General features: G+C 34.7%; 1 protein-coding gene across 1 annotated transcript; it reads left to right on the forward strand.

The window, feature by feature from the left end:
- The first annotated feature begins 3,436 nt into the window (after positions 1–3,436).
- On the forward strand, positions 3,437–16,967 carry LOC143905794 (uncharacterized). The gene is made up of 8 exons (XM_077421384.1): positions 3,437–3,464; positions 3,557–3,680; positions 3,816–3,832; positions 3,955–4,014; positions 4,080–4,127; positions 4,407–4,678; positions 4,798–4,948; positions 10,715–16,967. Exons 1-6 carry the CDS (start codon positions 3,437–3,439, stop codon positions 4,655–4,657), a joined length of 528 nt encoding a protein of 175 aa, XP_077277510.1. The 3' UTR covers positions 4,658–4,678; positions 4,798–4,948; positions 10,715–16,967.
- Positions 16,968–21,525: the final 4,558 nt, after the last annotated feature.

Genomic DNA, 21,525 nt, shown 5'->3' on the forward strand with positions numbered 1-21,525 from the left:
AAGCGGTATCAATGAAACCTTTTTAGGGTAGTTGGGGAAATGTAGAAGAGCTTATTTCTGAGTTGTCGGGTTAATCGGACCGATGGGTTTTTAAGGAGGAGAGGGGGAATAAAAAATTTTGTTTTTTCGCAATAACTCGGCGAATTTTGACCGTACATGATTTACTAACTTTTCATTTTGTAGCTCTTTTAAAGCCCTACAATTTATTTCTTGAAGACCCTAACTTAAAATCAATATTTGTCTAGTTCTAGCCGGTAAAAGTGGGAAAAAATGCATTTTGTCGCGGTTTTTTTGCGTTTATCCTCGTTTCCATTAATAGATAGAAATGTGCCGCCACTGACAAAGTTGTAGGGCTTAAAGAGACCTACAAAACGAAAGGTCAGTCGTTCAGATTCGTTAAAAATTAAGCCCAGGGAAGCCTCTGGAAGTCGCGTTTTCAACGCGTGGCCGATCGTCGCCAGCGGCGCGACGGCCCGCCGCCGCGATGACGATCGGCCATGCGACGGCGCGTCGCATGTCGAGTCGAGTGCGCTCGGGACTCGCCAGAACTCGACAAATATTGATTTTAAGTTAGGGTCTTCAAAAAATGAATTGTAGGGCTTTAAAAGAGCTACAAAATGAGAGGTTAGTAAATCATGTAGGGTCAAAATTCGCCGAGTTATTGCAAAAAAACGAAATTTTTCATTCCTTCTCCCCCCCTTAAAAACCCATCGGTCCGATTAGCCCGACAACTCAGAAATAAGCTCTTCTACATCCCACCAACAACCCAAAAAAGTTTCATTGATACCGCTTCACTTCCGAGCTCAAATGTCTAATTTGACTGGACTATAAATGGGTATAAAATGTTCAGCAGTATGTGGACATTGCCATGGCCAGACTTGCCTTAACGCAGCACCTAATATATATTAAAAAAAAATGTGTGTGTGTGTGTGTGTGTGTGTGTGTGTGTGTGTGTGTGTGTGTGTGTGTGTGTGAGTGTGGGTGTGGGTGGGTGTGTGGGTGTGGGTGGGTGTGGGTGTGGGTGTGGGTGTGGGTGTGGGTGTGGGTGTGTGTGTGTGTGTGGGTGTGGGTGTGGGTGTGGGTGTGGGTGTGGGTGTGGGTGTGGGTGTGGGTGTGGGTGTGTGTGTGTGGGTGTGGGTGTGGGTGTGGGTGTGGGTGTGGGTGTGGGTGTGGGTGTGTGGGTGTGGGTGTGGGTTGTGGGTGTGGGTGTGGGTGTGGGTGTGGGTGTGGGTGTGGGGTGTGGGTGTTGGGTGGGGTTGGGTGTGGGTGGTGGGTGTGGGTGTGGGTGTTGGGTGTGGGTGTGGGGTGGTGGGTGTGGGTGTGGGTGTGGTTGGGGTGTGGGTGTGGGTGTGGGTGTGGGTGTGGGTGTGGGTGTGGGTGTGGGTGTGGGTGTGGGTTGTGTGTGTTGTGTGTGTGTGTGTGTGTTTGTGTGTGTGTTTGTGTTGGTGTGTGTGGTGTGTCTGTGTGGTGTGTGTGTAGTGTGTGTGGTGTGTGTGTTGTGTGTGTGTGTGTGGTGTGTGTGTGTTGTGTTGTGTGTGTTGTGTGTGTGTGTGTGGTGTGTGTGTTGTGTGTTGTGTGTGTGTGGTGTGTGTGTGTTGTGTGTGTGTGTGTGTGTGTTGTGTGTGTGTGTGTGCTGTGTGTGTGGCTGTGTGTGTGTGTGTGTGTGTGTGTAGTGTTGTGTGTGTGGTGCTGTGTGTGTGTGGTGTGTGTGTGTGTGTGTGTGCTGTGTGTGTGTGTGTGGGTGTGTGTGCTTGTGTGTGTGTGTGTGTGTGTGTGTGTGTGTGTGTGTGTGTGTGTGTGTGTGTGTGTGTGTGCTATGTCAGCTACGAAGATGAATACTCCAGATTCTTGGCGGAAGCCATAGAAATTGATTTGCTTTATAAATAAAGTATGGACTTTATATTTTTATGTGTTAAATAATTATAATACTTCCAAACTTTTAAGTAATATATTATAAATGAAATAATAGAATAAATGGCGCGCGCGTAGCGCGCGCCCTTGTATTGTTCTAGTCCACTTTTAAAAAAGGCGTGTTAACTGAGTGAATTGCGTTTGTATCGAAATTATTGTTGCCTCTTTTCCGCGATGCCAATTGGTTCTATTGCTGCGCTTACTTCATTTGCAGCTGTCATTGTATATTTTGACAGTTGTGTGTATCAGGGTTAATAGTGTAATAGTAACTAAAAAAAAAAAGAAAGTGGTAGTATTATACCTCGAAAAAACCTAAGTAACTAAGTGGTAGATCTTTATATCTCGAAAAATCTTGAAAAAATCTAAGCAGTAGTATCTTTATTTCCGAAAAATTATAACCCAAGTGATACACGTCACAAAATTATGTTACCTTATCAAAAAGAAGAGTCGCGCTTCAAGTGATCTATTACAATTACAAAAAGAAATATATCTCTTTAAATTAGAGCGCCAATTACAGAGAGAACATGTATATTGCCTTAAAAAATAATTGTTGCACTACTTTGAAAAATCTTTACATTGTGTCAATTAGAAAAGAATGTATAATAACAATTTTATAAGATTAAAAAATTTTATTTAAATTTAACAAGGGAATACAAGATATTTAAATACAAAGTTATTTACATGTGTATTTTTTAATGGCCACAAAGAATTACAGAGGTAACAGTACAAATAAAAATATTTTATTTAAATACATAAATTTTTCTTGTAAAAAACTTGGCGCTGCTAGACCTCGAAATTTTAAATAAATAAATAAACTTATTCTATACTTAATTATAAGCCGCATTATCCGCCGTCCGCGTCGTCACGCACACCCATATCACTCACTCCCACATCCACGCTGATAATATCATTTAATATTACTCCCATCGCATTCTTCTCTGAATTATTTTTATTTATTGTTGTCCTTATTTATTTAAAATTTCGAGGTCTAGCAGCACCAAGTTTTTTTACAAGAAAAATTTATGTATTTTAATAAAATATCTTTATTTTGTACTGTTACCTCTGTAATTCTTTGTGGCCATAAAAAAATACACATGTAAATAACTTTGTATTTAAATATCTTGTATTCCCTTGTTAAATTTAAATAAAATTTTTTAATCTTATAAAATTGTTATTATACATTTTTTTTCTAATTGACACAATGTAAAGATTTTTCAAAGTAGTGCAACAATTATTTTTTGAGGCAATATACATGTTCTCTCTGTAATTGGCGCTCTAATTTAAAGAGATATCATTTCTTTTTTGTAATTGTAATAGATCACTTAAAACGCGACTCTTCTTTTTGATAAGGTAACATAATTTTGTGACGTGTATCACTTGGGTTATTATTTTTCGGAAATAAAGATACTACTGCTTAGATTTTTTCGAGATTTTTTGAGATATAAAGATCTACCACTTGTTACTTAGGTTTTTTCGAGGTATAATACTACCACTTTTCTTTTTAGGTAACAACATATACACTACTATGCGTGTACTTAGTTTAGAAAACAACTGTATTCTAATAAAAATTAATTAAAGGTCAATATTTCGTTTTAATGTCTGCACTATAGTGCAATAAAATGCACATACTTCTCCTGACGACGAGTGGCAAGACTGGCGAGAAATCAGCAACCTAACCTACAGTTTGCTCATAAACCTACAGTCTACAGTGGATTATTCTTGCTGGCGATTTTAATTCACCGTCCCGTTCTCAATGAATTCAGATTAACGTAAGTAATTGCGCGATATAACAATTACATATTCTCATCCCGATATCTCGTTATTCATACTCGTGTTTATACTTTTTCTGCTCGATTTCCGATGACGCGTTTGATCCAGTTCGATCCCGACTTCGTTGATCGCAGGAAGAGCTGGACTCGAGGTACGTTTCCGATTTACAATTATAATAGTATCGTGCGATGAATGTTGTACTCAATTATAACCTCAAATGAAGTTGTGCACGTTGCTAGTATTCTGATTATACAATACATTTTTACTTTGTAGAGGTATTATATATTGACAGCAGAGAGCTGATACCGAGGAGATCAAGGAACCTGTTTACAGGTATATATATATATATATATATATATATATATATATATATATTGTATATATATATTGACGGCAAGGAGCTGATGCCGAGGAGATCAATCCTGTTTACTCGCGAAGGAATTATCGTAAGTTATTTTATTATCGGTTCGACTTATTTTTTATTTTTTAAAGTTTTAATCTTTAACATCCAGTTGTATCAAAATAATTCGATTAATAATTTCTATACTATTGCAGTTATATACAAATATTAAATTGCAGCACGTTTTTTATCTTGTCCATATTTTTCATAATTTTCAGTACCATTTTCTTATAACTTTTTTTTCACAACTTTGCAAAACCACTTGCGGATGTCACATTGTAGCAGTATTATTTGATTTTTTCTAAGTGTAATATCACGTTTGCAGAGTACAATGAGCCATGCATGAAAAACCAGGAATGCTCGCACGTGGAAGGTGCTATCTGCACGGATAACATGACATGCGGATGCGCGGCTGAGACGGTGCTGATATGGACGGCAAGAAGTGTTTGGCGGCCGCCAAAAAGATCCGGGACGAATGCACGGAGTCAATACAGTGCACGGCAACGTTCGAGTTTTCAACTTGCGTCGACAATATGTGCCAGTGCGAACAGAATTTTCATTACGAACACGAGCTGACGAGATGTTTTTCCAACAAAGGTACTCGAGAGTTTTCAACCGATAGTTCTCCCGTAGAATCACTCAAATCAATTCCAAAAATCTCTTTCTCCGCATCACGTCATAAGAGATAACAATCAATCGTTTTCTTCGTTTTGCAGCGATCGGCGATGAGTGCGCGAACAATTACGAGTGTTACTAGGCCGAAGATTTACGAGAACAATCCGTCGATTAACTCTGTGACGTGTAACTCTAACACATGCACGTGCGCCGACAATTACATCTTAAGCGAGAACAAGTGCGTGAGCGCCGGTAAGTATGGAACGCCGTTTTACTTTTTAATAGCATAAATAATATTCTACATAATATAAAAGTTTCAAAAAATAATGTCTTGAGAAAAATAGTTATTCGTACTAATGAATTAAATTTATGTCAAACATAATAAAAATTCGGAATTATTTTTATGTCCTGACATAATTTTAATTTCACGAATTAAAATTATGTCTGGACATATATAAAATATAATTTAATTTCAAATTTTTATCACGTCCCGACATAATTTTAATACATCCAATTTTTATTATGTTTGACATAATTTTAATTTGATGAATTAAAATTATGTCGAGACATAATAAAAATTGAATGAATTAAAATTATGTCGAGACATCATAAAAATTGTATGAATTAAAATTATGTCGACATCATAAGAATTGTATGAATTAAAATTATGTCGATACGTAAAAATAATTCCGAATTTTTATGATGTGTCGACATAATTTTAATTCATTCAATTTTTATGATGTCTCGACATAATTTTAATTCATTCAATTTTTATGATGTTTCAATTTTTATGACATCTCGACATAATTTTAATTCATTCAATTTTTATGATGTCGACATCATTTTAATTCATATAATTTTTATGATGTCGACATCATTTTAATTCATATAATTTTTATGATGTCGACATCATTTTAATTCATACAATTTTTATGATGTCTCGACAAAATTTTAATTCATTCAATTTTTATGATGTCTCAATTTTTATGATGTCCAAATTTTTATGATGTCTGAATTTTTATGATGTCTGAATTTTTATGATGTCTGAATTTTTATGATGTCTCAATTTTTATGATGTCTGAATTTTTATGATGTCTGAATTTTTATGATGTCTGAATTTTTATGATGTCTGAATTTTTATGATGTCTGAATTTTTATGATGTCTCAATTTTTATGATGTCTGAATTTTTATGATGTCTCAATTTTTATGATGTCGCGACATAATTTTAATTCCGGAGCTGGTGATTTTCATCCCACAATATTGGCAGCATTGTGTAAGTAGCGTCGACAGTTCTCACAGCTTGAATTCGATGTCTACGTGTCCCAGGTCGCCGATTACGACGTCCAGATAATGCGCTCCGTAGTTTTCGGTGTCTAGGTGTATTAATACCTTGAATTCGATGTCTACGTGTCCCAGGTTGCCGACGACGAGGTCCAGATAGTGCGCTCCGTAGTTTTCGGTGTCCAGGTGTATTCATACTTTGAATTCGATGTCTACGTGTCCCAGGTTGCCGATGACGACGTCTAGATAATGCGCTTCGTAATTTTCGGTGTCTAGGTGTATTAATACCTTGAATTCGATGTCTACGTGTCCCAGGTTGTCGACGACGAGGTCCAGATAGTGCGCTCCGTAGTTTTCGGTGTCTAGGTGTATTAATACCTTGAATTCGATGTCACGTGTCCCAGGTTGCCGATGACGGCGTCTAGATAATGCGCTCCGTAGTTTTCGGTGTCTAGGTGTATTAATACCTTTAATTTGATGTCTATGTGTCCCAAGTTCCCGACGACGAAGTTCAGATAGAGTGCTCCGTAGTTTTCGGTGTCTATGTGGCACTATCTGGACCTCGTCGTCGGCAACCTGGGACACGTAGACATCGAATTCAAAGTATTAATACACCTAAACATCGAAAACTACGGAGCGCACTATCTGGACTATTTATCACTTCATTCGCGTTGCTTGCATTTTTTGCACTCAGCGTCTTCGCTTTCTCTCTCTCCAACGGCCGAATATATATTTATCTCATTTCAAGTGCAAAAATGTTTGGGGATTTAAGCAACGCGAACACACCTTATGTCTCGACATAATTAGCTCTGGTAACTTAGCCGGTCAACTTCGACTTTATTAATTTTCATATTTTTTTATCGTTTGTTGGTGATTGTTGGCCTAATTACAACGTTTGTTTGGTTCTTAATTTTTTTTTTAATTTAAAAAGAAAAATGATCATTAAATTAACCGGAAAAATTTTATTTTTAATTTTAAAAAAGCTTAATCGATGCGTAATCGTTTGCTGCTGATTGTTGGTCTAATTTTAGCGTTTGTTGGTTTATTATTAATATTAAAAACAAAAAAAAAAAACGAAAAATTATCTCACATATTAAAGTAATCGAAGATTGGTTTATTTGCCTACGACTTAAGCTTTATTTCTATCAATTTAAGGCTAACATCTATAAAACTGCCATATGAATACGGGCCTTAACATCGGCAGAAAATCACGAAAAGATAAAGAAACATGGTGGTTCGTGGGAAGCACACACACACACACACACAACGGGGGGTTGCGAGGGGGGCCTTTGGTCCCCCCTCCCACGCACCTACCCCACCGGTAGGCTGCGTGGACCTCGCTTTATAACATAAAGTACATGCTAAGTGGTAAAACGAAATTATAAAGTACATGCATGGGGGAGGGTGCAGGGGAGAAAAGCCTTTCTGTTCACGTGCGCTCACGCATGTAAGTCTCCTTGCACCCCTCCATGCATGTGCTTTATAATTTCGTTTTACAACTTAGCATGTACTTTATGTTGTAAAGCGAGGTCCACGCAGCTTAACGGCGAGGTGGGTGCAGGGGAGGGGGGGCCGAAGGCCCCCCTCGCACCCCCCGTTGTGTGTATGTGTGTGTGTGTGTGTGTGTGCTTCCCACGAACCACCATGTTTCTTGATCTTTCCGCGATTTTCTGCCGATGTTAAGGCCCGTATTCATATGGCAGTTTTATAAATGTTAGACTTAAATTGATAGAAATAAAGCTTAAGTCGTAGGCAAATAAACCAGTAATCTTCGATTACTTTAATATGTAAAATAATTTTTCGTTTTTTTTTGTTTTTAAGACTAATAATAAACCAACAAACGCTAAAATCAGACCAACAATCATCAGCAAACGATTACGCATCGATTAGACTTTTTTAAAATTAAAAATAAAATTTTTCCGGCTAACTTAATGCTAATTTTTTTTAAATTAAAAAAAATTAAGAACCAACAAACGTTGTAATTAGGCCAACAATCACCAACAAACGATAAAAAATATGAAAATTAATAAAGTCGAAGTTGACCGGCTAAGTTACCAGAGCTAATTATGTCAAGACATCAGGTTTGTTCGCGTTGCTTAAATCCCCAAACATTTTTGCACTTGAAATGAGATAAATATATATTCGGCCGTTGGAGAGAGAGAAAGCGAAGACGCTGAGTGCAAAAAGTGCAAGCAACGCGAATGAAGTGATAAATAGTCCAGATAGTGCGCTCCGTAGTTTTCGATGTTTAGGTGTATTAATACTTTGAATTCGATGTCTACGTGTCCCAGGTTGCCGACGACAAGATCCAGATAGTGCGCTCCGTAGTTTTCGGTGTCCAGGTGTATTCATACTTTGAATTCGATGTCTACGTGTCCCAGGTTGCCGATGACGACGTCCAGATAGTGCGCTCCGTAGTTTTCGGTGTCTAGGTGTATTAATACCTTTAATTTGATGTCTACATGTCCCAGGTTGCCGATGACGACGTCCAGATAATGCGGTCCGTAGTTTTCGGTGTCTAGGTGTATTAATACCTTGAATTCGATGTCTACGTGTCCCTGGTTGCCGACGACGAGGTCCAGATAGTGCCACATAGACACCGAAAACTACGGAGCGCATTATCTGAACCTCGTCGTCGGGAACTTGGGACACATAGACATCAAATTCAAGGTATCAATACACCTAGACACCGAAAACTACGGAGCGCATTATCTAGACGTTGTCATCGGCAACCTGGGACACGTAGACATCGAATTCAAGGTATTAATACACCTAGACACCGAAAACAACGAAACGCATTATCTAGACGTCGTCATCGGCAACCTGGGACACGTAGACATCGAATTCAAAGTATGAATACACCTGGACACCGAAAACTACGGAGCGCACTATCTGGACCTCGTCGTCGGCAACCTGGGACACGTAGACATCGAATTCAAGGTATTAATACACCTAGACACCGAAAACTACGGAGCGCATTATCTGGACGTCGTAATCGGCGACCTGGGACACGTAGACATCGAATTCAAGCTGTGAGAACTGTCGACGCTACTTACACAATGCTGCCAATATTGTGGGATGAAAATCACCAGCTCCGGAATTAAAATTATGTCGCGACATCATAAATGAGACATCATAAAAATTCAGACATCATAAAAATTGAGACATCATAAAAATTCAGACATCATAAAAATTCAGACATCATAAAAATTCAGACATCATAAAAATTTAGACATCATAAAAATTGAGACATCATAAGAATTGAGACATCATAAAAATTCAGACATCATAAAAAATTGGACATCATAAAAATTGAGAGAGACATCATAAAAATTGAATAAATTAAAATTTTGTCAAGACATCATAAAAATTGTATGAATTAAAATTATGTCGACATCATAAAAATTATATGAATTAAAATGATGTCGACATCATAAAAATTGAATGAATTAAAATTATGTCGAGACATCATAAAAATTGAATGAATTAAAATTATGTCAAGATGTCATAAAAATTGAAACATCATAAAAATTGAATGAATTAAAATTATGTCGAGACATCATAAAAATTGAATGAATTAAAATTATGTCGACACATCATAAAAATTCGGAATTATTTTTACGTATCGACATAATTTTAATTCATACAATTCTTATGATGTCGACATAATTTTAATTCATACAATTTTTATGATGTGTCGACATAATTTTAATTCATTCAATTTTTATTATGTCTTGACATAATTTTAATTCATTCAATTTTTATTATGTCTCGACATAATTTTAATTCATTCAATTTTTATTATGTCGACATCATTTTAATTCATACAATTTTTATGATGTCTCGACATAATTTTAATTCATCTAATTTTTATGATGTCCAGACATAATTTTAATTCGTGAAATTAAAATTATGTTAGGACATAAAAATAATTCCGAATTTTTATTATGTCCCGACATAATTTTAATTTATGCAATTTTTATTATGTTTGACATAAATTTAATTCATTAGTAAAAATCGCTATTTTCTTCAAGACAATTATTTTTTGAAACTTTTTAATTGTATAGATTATTATTTATGCTATTGAAAAGTAAAACGGTGTGCCATGCAATTTTTATTATGTATATCAAATTTTAATTCGATGAATTAAAATTATGTCGTGACATCATAAAAATTGGTTGAATTAAAATGATATCGACACGTAAAAATAATTCCGAATTTTTATGATGTCTTGACATAATTTTAGTTCATTGTAATTTTTCTTAAGACTATTATTTTTTGATCTTTTATATTGAATGGAATATTTATTATGCTATTAAAAAGTAAAACGGCTTGCATTAAAAAGTAAAACGGCTTGCCGTACAATTTTTTTTATGTTCCGATATAATTTTAATTGGATGAATTACTATGATGTCGGAACATAATAAAAATTCGGAATTATTTTTATGTCCCGACATAATTTTAATTCGTCCAATTTTTATTATGTTCGACATAACTTAAGTAAAAATCGCTATTTTTCTTAGAACAATTATTTTTGGAAACTTTTATATTGTGTAGAATATTATCGATGCCATTAAAAAGTAAAACGGCGTGCCATAGGTAAGTGAAAACCGATGTATAACACGCATCTTATCTAAAAAGAAGAAATTAATACTTATTTATGGAAGATGCATTTCGATTTTATTCCCTCTTACTCGCAAATTCTTGCTCTTAACGCATTTTTTACGTTTTTGCAGGCTCGTCCTTCGTTGCGCCTTGTCAATAATCATCCTTAATAACGCTGACTTTCTTTTCATGAAGTGCAAAATACGATTTCTTCGAAGAGGCACACAAGTCGTTAATGGAGTTAAATTTTTAATGATTATAACATCGTGCATGCGCAAGAGAAATTTAATCTCAAGAAAGAAACGCAAGTAGGCTTGCCGTGGTTGAGGAGGCAATTCATTCTCGGATTATTATTTACTTACGGATTATAATTATTTATGTTATCATTTGCGAGACTTTTTTTTAAGAACTTTTAAGAATTCCAAAGAATGCCCGTGAATTTTTCACAGGTAATAATATCACGTTAACGCACACTAATCTTAGTCAAACGATACCTCGCAAATCAAGGTGTATGGAATTCAGAGATCTTCCTCTATATATATATATATATATATATATATATATATATATATATATATTATATGTGTATGCGTGTTTGTGGGATTGTGTGATAACAGAGTGAGAAAAAGAAATAGAAAAGAGAGCGAGATAAACCTGATTATCCAAGCTTTGATGATAGATTACATCAGCTTTATTGCGTATGTAGATTTGAATGATTGTACTTGCGTTTGATCCGTGATATACTTAAAATGTACAGTAATATATTTAAACATTGTAGTCGAAACGATATGAATAATAGCGAGGTCTCTTCAAGCGCAATGTAAAAATCGGCCAGATTCATCACTTTTATTTTCGTCGTTAATCGCCAAGGTTGTAGTGCATTTCCCGTAACACCGGAATTGCGTAAAATCGGACGCGAAGAAAAAAAGAGCAGCGTGAAAACGAAACAATATCAAGCACCGTTGTAATTACGCAGCAAAATACTCGCGGCGAAGGCGGCGCCAGAGGCTCGAACTATATAGGCGTACCGACGTGTTTAAAGCCTTCTACTCGCGTGCATTTAATTAACACGGTTATTAATATGCGGATGCTGATGTGTTGCATACCGTTTCTTAGAGCGATGCAAACTGGATAGAATTTACGAGCGCGAAGAAAAGATTTAGTTGTTTGAAATCCTTAGTTTTTTATGCGTTCCGTTTTTATACGAAGCCACAGATATACATCAAATAACTGTTTTTTTTGTTCTACTTTTGCGATTGTTTAATGAAAAGTAAGATAAAACGAGCAATAATAACGTTTCTCTCTTGCTTTTCAATACTTATTACTCCAAGATTATAAGTACTTATAGTTAAGTAGTACGGTTTTAAAAGAGCAAATGTCAAATTTTTAAAGCGTAGTATATATATATACATATTGCATGTTGTATACATTTTAATTTTTGTACATAAATAATATAATATAGATAGCTTCGAAATTTTTACGTATGCCCTTTCAGAATCAAGTGAATCAATGTTAAACTTTAGTACTCCTCTGCGTTTATCTAGTTTATTACCGACATCCTTTTGTACTATTTTAATGAAAATACCATTTCAATGAAATTCACTGAGCTTTCATCAATAAATGACAGTAAATATTTTATTATAAAACTACATATCTCTTCTCTTCTCAGTCGTACACCCTTGACAGAGTGGTCGTGGTTATGAACTTTTTACATCATTCATAACTCTCGTGGGAATATAAATAGTTTGGTGGTTTCCCGTTGCCTTCCACACCGCTGTACAGAAGCCGTCCTATTGGATAGCGCCTTCTGCTTTTTCCTGAGGTACTTCATAGCGGTTGACGGCTATGTGTGGACCAACTGCTTAACGTCTCTTTCCGAAAGACGGAGCCCAGTTTTCCCATCTAGAGGTTACCTCTATCCGTCAGATGGGGGTGCGGTATTTTTACTGAGAAATTCTCAGTGGCCCAGTGGGATTCGAACCCGGTTCCTCCGGATTACGAAACTGGCGCTCTACCCACTAGACCAGCCGCACATAAACTATACATATACATAATATTATATTTTATACGTTATATTGCAGCGATACGTTATATAATGCGCGGTATCTTAAATATTACACATTTCTCATACAAACGAAATAATTATATGTAACGCGCGATTTTTTAAATACATTTTTCATATAAACGAAACAATTCTGTTAGTCTTTTATATTCGTACGAATCTTGTTCTTGTATCTTGAATAAATAGCCAATATCGTATTTTATATCGTTAAATTTGCAGGATACGATAATTGTTAGTACAATTATTGTTAGTACGATTCCGTCTCTCTTTTACATTTATATTATTACTGTGATAAAATGTATAATATATGGCAACATATTTTATTATAAAACCATATACATAAAATATTGTATTTTATACATTATATTGTAGTAATGGCATGTGGTTTCTTAATCCTACATTACTCGCGTGGTTTCTTTTAACATAATTATTCGCGTGGAGTATACTTTATATTCCAACGTTATGTCTCAATTTTTATTGTTCTTTTTGATGATTTACTTACTAATTAAATAAAGATTGATAATATTTTATATGCCTTTTGGATAAAGATAAGCGCAAAAGTTCTTCCTTAATTGTGAAAAAATTTTTGTGCAGCATTCGAGCTATAAAAAAGTTTTACTCTGTGAATTTAACAAATTTCTAAAGTTAAGATGTATTTTACATTCCATACGAGTAACGTAGAACTACATATATCTCTAAATGGCGATTTTATTCGTTTTTCACATTTTTATTGTTTTCCAAATAAATTAGCTTGCATCGTTAAGCATATTCCCAGGTAGCAAACACAAGTCATTTTGACGTCAAATTTTGGTCCTTTACTGACCATTCCTGACGTCACTAACTGGCGGCATAATGATGTTAAAATGACGGTCTAATGTCACAGACAATTGACGTCATCGCGGATACGTTATTTTGACGTCATTTTCTGACGTCTTATTGACGGCAAAAATAGGTCCATTACGACATACCGCCCGGAAAAAAATATTCATATCTGATCATATATGATCATATATGAATGGCCATATATGGTCAGATATGGAAATCGGCCAGATCTGAGGATATATGATCTGGTATTATTGTATATGTTAATATCTGATCAGGTATGATCAGGTACGAACTATATATTTATCAGATATTTTTGAGTAAATTTCAAAAAACTGTTATATATTTTCAAAAGTTATTTTTTAAGAGTGTGCCACTTTATTATAAAGGTAGACTCCACGATACAACTAATTAATACAAAAATTGTGCCGCTCCATAGTGCGAAACAGCTAGTGTCGTGTCTTTTGATACCGTTCTTATAACACTGTTTGTCAAATTTTAAATACGAGAAACAGATCCCATCGAATGCCATTTATCGAATACTTTTGAGATGCGACATCTGATCTGATCATATATAATCTTATATGACTATATAGTTCCATATATGATTATATATGCTCTATATATGGGTATGTAAAACTTATATCTGTTCATATCTCATTTATATATGTTGATATACTGTCAAATATGAATATTTTTCCCGGACATTTTATTCGCGGATATATGATCAGATCTTGTGTCATGTATAATGTACGATGTGATCATATATGGCGATAGATAACCATATATGATTCTATATGCTCTATACATGGGCATGTAAAATTTATATCTGTTCATATTTCATTTATATATGTTCATATACCGTCAGATAAGAATATTTTTCCCAGACATTTTATATCATTATATCCCAATCTCGTCATATATAGACAGATTTGATCATATTTCATATCATTTCCGGCCGTATATGAACATATACAATCATATACAGCATCGTGTCTTGTCATATATGATCATATACAATGTCGATACGCAGTTATGTATGGCCACATATAATTATATCTGATAATACATGGCCAAACATTCTTTATATACGACCATGTGAGGCCACATACGATTATGTATAGTGTCACATCTGCTACACATAATAATATGTCTGACCATATATGAACTTATATGATCAGATCTTGTGTCATGTATAATGTACGATCTGATCATATATGGCGATAGATAACCATATATGATTATATATGCTTTAAGGTGCGAATTCATGGGACGCTCGTTTCAGCGTATCGCGAAATCACGTGATTTCGCGCTGACGCTAGCGTCAAGCAAAGAAAGCTGGATTTTCTCAGCTTTAGCGTCAAAGCTAAAGCAGCGCGAAGACGCCAAAATTTTGACGCTGTTTTCCTTTTCATGAATTTTAATTGACGCCAACGTCACGTGTGGTCATGCGACCTTCTTGCCGCTGAAAATGAGCGTCGAGCGTCAGCATGAAAAGGCACCTTTATATATGGGCATGTAAAACTTATATTTGTTTATATCTCATTTATATATGGTTCATATATTGTCAGATATGATTATTTTTTCCCGGGCGGTTTCTAGAAATGTTTTTTATAAAATTAAAATTTAAAAAAATGTCTGCTTGATAAACGTTTATAAAAGAATGTTTTTTTTCTTTATCTAAGAAAAAAAAGCTTTTTTAACTGTTTCGTTACAAGCCATGTGCGTATAGCCGCTCTCAAGGCGGTCATCCATCCTAGTACAGTACCGTGCCCGAGTCGCTTGACTTCGATGATCCAGTGGACAGTGACGATCTTCTCACCCTGATGCTTATTCCTTATTAACTGTATTTGTCTATAACAGATACATCTTTAAAGTGTTCAAAAATCTTGTAATGATAATCTTCTTAATAGCTATAACACTGCATGAAATAGTTATCATAAAACTATAATCACACGCAACTACATCCACTTATACCATAAATTCGCCACTTCAATCATAAAGTTGCGAAACAAACATATTGTAGTTAATTTTGTGGTTTTTATTTTATTATTACTTTATTATACAATATTAAGAAGTAAAAATAGTTATATTACAAAAAGTCCTTATTTGGACGACTTTAAGACGTCTTTAAAATGACGTCTTTAAATGGTTTAAAAAATGACGTCTTATAAACGTCCATTATTAGTCGCCGATGTCATAAACCAAAATTGACTAAAAATAGACGTTATAATGACGTTATGGAATAACGTCAGTATAATGTCATTTTTAAAGACATAGTCGCTTTTTGGTCATTTGACGTCATTCGTACAAACATGACTAGTATTTCATGTCAAAATGACTTGTGTTTGCTACCTGGGTTTTGTATATACATACCTAAAAAAAAAAAAAAAAAACAAAGTGGTATAGTATTATACCTCGAAATAACACCCTGTACACATACTGTTTATAAAATGCGTAATACTACAAAAAGGCGTGATATCCGTACAAAATTACCTTTTAAAAAAAAAAGGTAAAGAAACGCGCCAAGTACACGCATAGTAGTGTATATGTTGTTACCTCAAAAAAAAAAAAAAAACAGTGGTAGTATTATACCTTAAAAAAATCTAAGTAACAAGTGGTAGACGTAATCTTTGTATCTCAAAAAATCTCGAAAAAACCTAAGCAGTAGTATTTTTATTTAAAAAAAATTATAACTCAAGTGATACACATCACAAAATTACGTTATACCTTATCAAAAATGAGTCGTGCTTTAAGTGATCTATACAATTACAAAAAAGAAATGATATCTCTTTTTAAATTACAGCGCCAACTACAGAGAGAACATACACTGAGATAAAAAATATGTCAATTCCAAGAAATATTTAGTCCGATACGTTCAACTAAACATTTTAGTTAGCTAACTAAACATTAGTTGAATTAATTAATTCTTGATTAAAAGTACGAAATAAATTGTTGAAACAACTAATATTTAGTTAACTAACTAAAATGTTTAGTTGAACATATCGAACTAAATATTTCTTGGGATTAACAATTTTTTTTCTCAGTGTATTTTTCGAGATACAAAGATTACGGTCTACCACTTGTTACTTAGGTTTTTTCGAGGTAAAAAATTACAGAGGTAACAAAACAAAATACAAATATTTTATTAAAATATTTAAACCCAACAAGGGAATACAAGGTATTTAAATACAAAGTTTATATATGTATTTTAAAAGATTTAATTGCATCGCAAAGAATTACAGAGGTAACAGTACAACATTAAAATATTTTATTAAAATACATAAATTTTTCTTGTCAAAAAACTTGGCGCGGCTAGCTAGACGTCAAAATTTGGTCAGTGTGGTGTGTATGTGCGAGCGAGTGATATGGATGTATGTGCGATTGCGTATGCGTGTGCGTGTGTATGTATATCTATGTTCAATTGCATTATTGCTCTAGTTTTATGTAATATTATTTACTTTCGACAGTAACAATAAAAAAATAATATATTTCATTTATATATGTATTTTCGTTTATATTTCCCAACATTTTATCAACGAAATAGTAAATAGAGTTTCTTGTCCTAAATAACATTACCGTTTTTCTTTCTTCAAATATACCCTAGAATCTTAACACCACACTTCCAAAAAATCCTGATTATTTTACCATACTAAGTGTACGCTACCCAGTGTACTAAGAGAGAAAGGGACAGGGATGGAGAGAGGGAGAGAGAGAGAGAGAGAGAGAGAGAGAGAGAGAGAGAAAAAGAGGAATAAATGGGTGCATGCAAATTACATACATAGGAGAGAAAGGAATAATACGAGGCATCTGTACCACATTGGTATATCTGTCAAAGTTCGTTCTTTGAAACGGCTTTATAGATCGCACAATCCTTTTACAGGAGTAAATAAGTACTATATAAATGAAGAGTTGTTCTTTCCATGTGCTCCCTAAATAAGTTACATAACAGTTACAAACTGGTTTACTATGGGATTATGTTATAATAATTAAGTTTTTTATTCAGTTTGTTATCTACACTGTTCATCAGCTGCCGTTACCTTCTACTCTGATGCTAATTGTAAGACTGAGGTATATTTTTCTATATAAAGACAGAATAAAATTAGTTATATAAATCAATACTATAAATTTAATATTTATTGCATTTGTTATAGAAGTTATTATTTTACCCCATCAAGAATGGATAGATCCTTTGAAAGAGTTTTACATCATTCATTTACATTACAAGAAAAAAATTATTAGAGGTGCAAGAGATGCAGTAAATTGCCAAGTGTCTAATAAGTACCCGCGTCAATACATATACTATGTATACTAATTCACATTCTCAATTATGCTACTGTTATTATTTGTCATCAGACAATTATAAACATACACATAATATAATTAGATACATATATTATATATATATACGCACATGTGTGCATAAAAATATATGTAATTTATAAAAAGCGGATGCTTATTAGCCTTGATACGTTACTGCCTTCTGCTATACGGACGGCCGGCCAGAAAGCATTTTCAGTTTCAGAGGTTCAGGGTTCAGGCCGTATTGCTAGAATCCATAGACGCGGCAACGCCGCGCGGCCGACCTTACGTACGCGTCGGAGTTCGGCCTTTGCTTTAGTTGACATTACCGACGTCGAGGAAGTTCGGCCTTAGCTTTAGCATCCCCTTAAAGCTAAGGCCGAACTTCCTTGACGTCGGTAATGTCAACTCTGTCAACTAAAAGCAAAGGCCGAACTGATATTGGAGACCTCGCGTGGTGACAACGCGAAACTCCGGTTTCAGTGTCACCAACTAATTTCAGGTTCTATGAAGTGGTGTATGTCCGTACACGTACATACACACACCACTGAATTGCTCACACGGACGCACGGTAGAGAGACATATGCTATAGACGCGGCAACGCCGCGCGGCGTTGCCGCGTCTTGGATTCTTTAGCAATACGGCCTGAACCTGAAAATGCTTTCTGGCCGTCCGCGTAGCAGAAGGCAGTAACGTATCAAGGCTGATAAGCACCCGCTTTTTATAAATTACATATATTCTTATGCACACATGCGTATATATATATAATATCTATCTAATTATTATGTGTATGTTTATAATTGTCTGATGACAAATAATAACAGTAGCACAATTGAGAATGTGAATTAGTATACATAGTATATATTGACGCGGGTACTTATTAGACTTGGCAATTTACTGCATCTCTTGCACCTCAAATAATTTTTTTCTTGTAATGTAAATGAATGATGTAAAACTATTTCAAAGGATCTATCGATCCATTCTTGATGGGGTAAAACAATAACTTCTATAACAAATGCAATAAATATTAAATTTATAGTATTGATTTATTACACTCAGTCTCTTAGCATCAGAGTAGAGGCGGGTAACGCAGCTGATGAACAGTATAGATAACAAACTGAATAAAAATCTTAATTATTATAACATAATGATATTAAGAATTAAGATTTTTATTCAGTTTGTTAATTATCTATAACTGCATAACGTGTGCAGTTTACGCCGAAGCGGCTGTTTTAACGCGAGCGATATGTTTCGTCGACGGATGATTAGCTAATTATAATTGTATACAGAATACTGGATATTTGCGTAAAGTATCGTTGCCTCGCGAATAAAGTCGAAGGACCGTCGAGAAGAGGAAACTCGCGGTGCTTTCATTTCCCTTCCGAGTGCGCTTTTCAATCTTTTATCCGTTTTCGCCCTCGTCTTCGTTTCCATTGTTAGTATGCGACAGCCGTTACTGCACTCCATGAAGAGTATCATTGCTTTGTCGAATAATACATAAGCAAAAGAGATGTTTTTCCTTGTGCTTAGAAATCCAAACAGATTTGATTTCGAGAATCATAAAGAAATTGTATTGTGTTACTTTCTTTCCATCGCGGCGAGTACCTAATCGTTTTTATACATTTATAGTTTACAAGTATACAGAGTACTTGAAAAGAAAGAAAAAAGGTGATCGTCGCGTTTTTTTTTTCACAGAGACGGGCAAACGTGTAACTGTGTTCACGTTGCCCGACTAAATCAAACTCGGATGCTACTAAGTATTTAGTTTTTATCCATCGGGACTTTAGGGTGCCGCGAATGCTGATATCAAGAATAATTATAATTTATCTTAGTGGAGTACGTACATCTTTTCGGCTTAGAAACGAAGACGATGACGATCAAACGAACGCTTCCGTTCTTGTCCCAAAATTGTTTTCGTTTTCTTTTGTAGCGAACGTTTCGAGGAATTTGCTTACGACGGTTCGTTAGCGGTAATTAACGATTATACGGAGCCGTCATATTTTCCACAACGCGTCGGGAAAAAATTGAATGGTTTCTATATGTATTCAGAGAATGTTGATTCATCATATTATTCTTTCAAACTTGCTTTCTCCTTTTAAAAATTTACACCAAGAGAAACTTTTGTTACATATTACTTTATTTTGATTTTTTTTAACATCTTTATTAAAAAAAAAAAAAAAACAAAAACCGTAGAAGAAAATTATTAAACTTATCTTTATTGTGTTGGAAATTCATTCAATTTTATCGCTACGTGTCTCAACTTCTCTTGTTAAAAACAAAAACTAATTTATAGCTTTATGATTTTACATATAATTGTTAAATTTCAGTTTTGTCAGATGCGATTTGTGCGAGCTTATTTTGTGGAGCAAATATTTTGTTGCGTTTTCGAGAAAGTGTTTATCCGATCATTAGCGAAGCGACGCGATCCATTATTTATATTCGATCACGAGGGACTATGCGCAAATTTTCGCATTGTTTGCGAATTTTATAACTTTATTGACAAATATAAGATCTAAGATCTTTCGCATAACTGATTCACGATTAAACTTGCGCTTTATTGAGGCTCAGATGTACACCCGTCTGTATCACGTCAATAAAAATCTGGCAACAAAACGTGTATGATGTCATTCGTTTAGCAAAAGATGCGCGTTGACCTTAGAAGCGCACGTTAGAATTTCATCCGGAGGGAAAAAACTTTGTCGCGTTTTTTTAATCTTTCTGATTCTCAAAATAAATTCTTCGTGTATATTTTTTGCGCTCATAATATTATTTGATTTTTGTAAATTAATTTTCTTTTCATGAAATATATTTTGGCAACTATGCCGTCTACAGAAAGAAATCTGTCGGACCTGTGCTAACTCGGACCACGTGCGTTTCTGACGTTTAAATATTAGTGAAATTCGGTTAGAGTGATTGAATTCTCATAGAAAACAAAAAAATGACCTGTCTCGTTTTTTGATAGAAATTCGTTAGAGATGCTAAATATTAAATTATTAGGTACGTTCAGGAAGACGCTATTAGTGCTATTTGCTTATTTTATCCTTGTTTTACACCTGATGAGCGATAAAGATAGAATGATGCAATAGCGCTAATAGCGCGCTTCCCGAACACAGCCATTGTGTTATAAAATTCGACGTTTGCTTTTTGCGTGAGACTGGCATCGGCTTCCTATCTCGCTAAACCAGCCTTTTTCAGTCGGATACGTTTCTTTCATTATAATATACGGAGGAGAAGAAACTATAGGGATAGGTACACATACATTTTGTACGACAATATCGGGGGTCTATCGTTTGTATAATACGATTATTTTTTCTCTGGGCCCGGAGCTTCGTCCACGATGACGATATCGCGGATACGGGATGTCTCCAGGATCGTGCTCCGATTACTTCAAAGAATAATTTTGCATAAATTTCTTTTGTGCCTTTTATATCACATGTATTTTTCAAGCAAAGTTCATTTGTAGAATTTACGCGATGGAAGATATATATGGGGCGTTCCGCGCCAAATCGAACACCATTTGGGTTTTGCATCTCCGATTTTTTTGAAAATTTTTTATGTTATAGTATTAGTTGAAAGAGGCCTCCATGATTTTTTTCAAATTTTTTTGTCGAACCGTTTTCAAAATATCGATTTTTGAAAAATTACGTTACTTTTTTTCGCCCATAACTTTACGAAAAATGGATTAAAAATGGGACGTTTTTTTCAAATTTTTTTTTAACACGATAAAAAATATGAAAAAATTTTTTCAAACTGTTT

Source organism: Temnothorax americanus, unplaced genomic scaffold (assembly GCF_048541705.1).
Source record: "Temnothorax americanus isolate GAGA-0224 unplaced genomic scaffold, ASM4854170v1 Scaffold67, whole genome shotgun sequence".
NCBI lineage: Eukaryota > Metazoa > Arthropoda > Insecta > Hymenoptera > Formicidae > Temnothorax > Temnothorax americanus.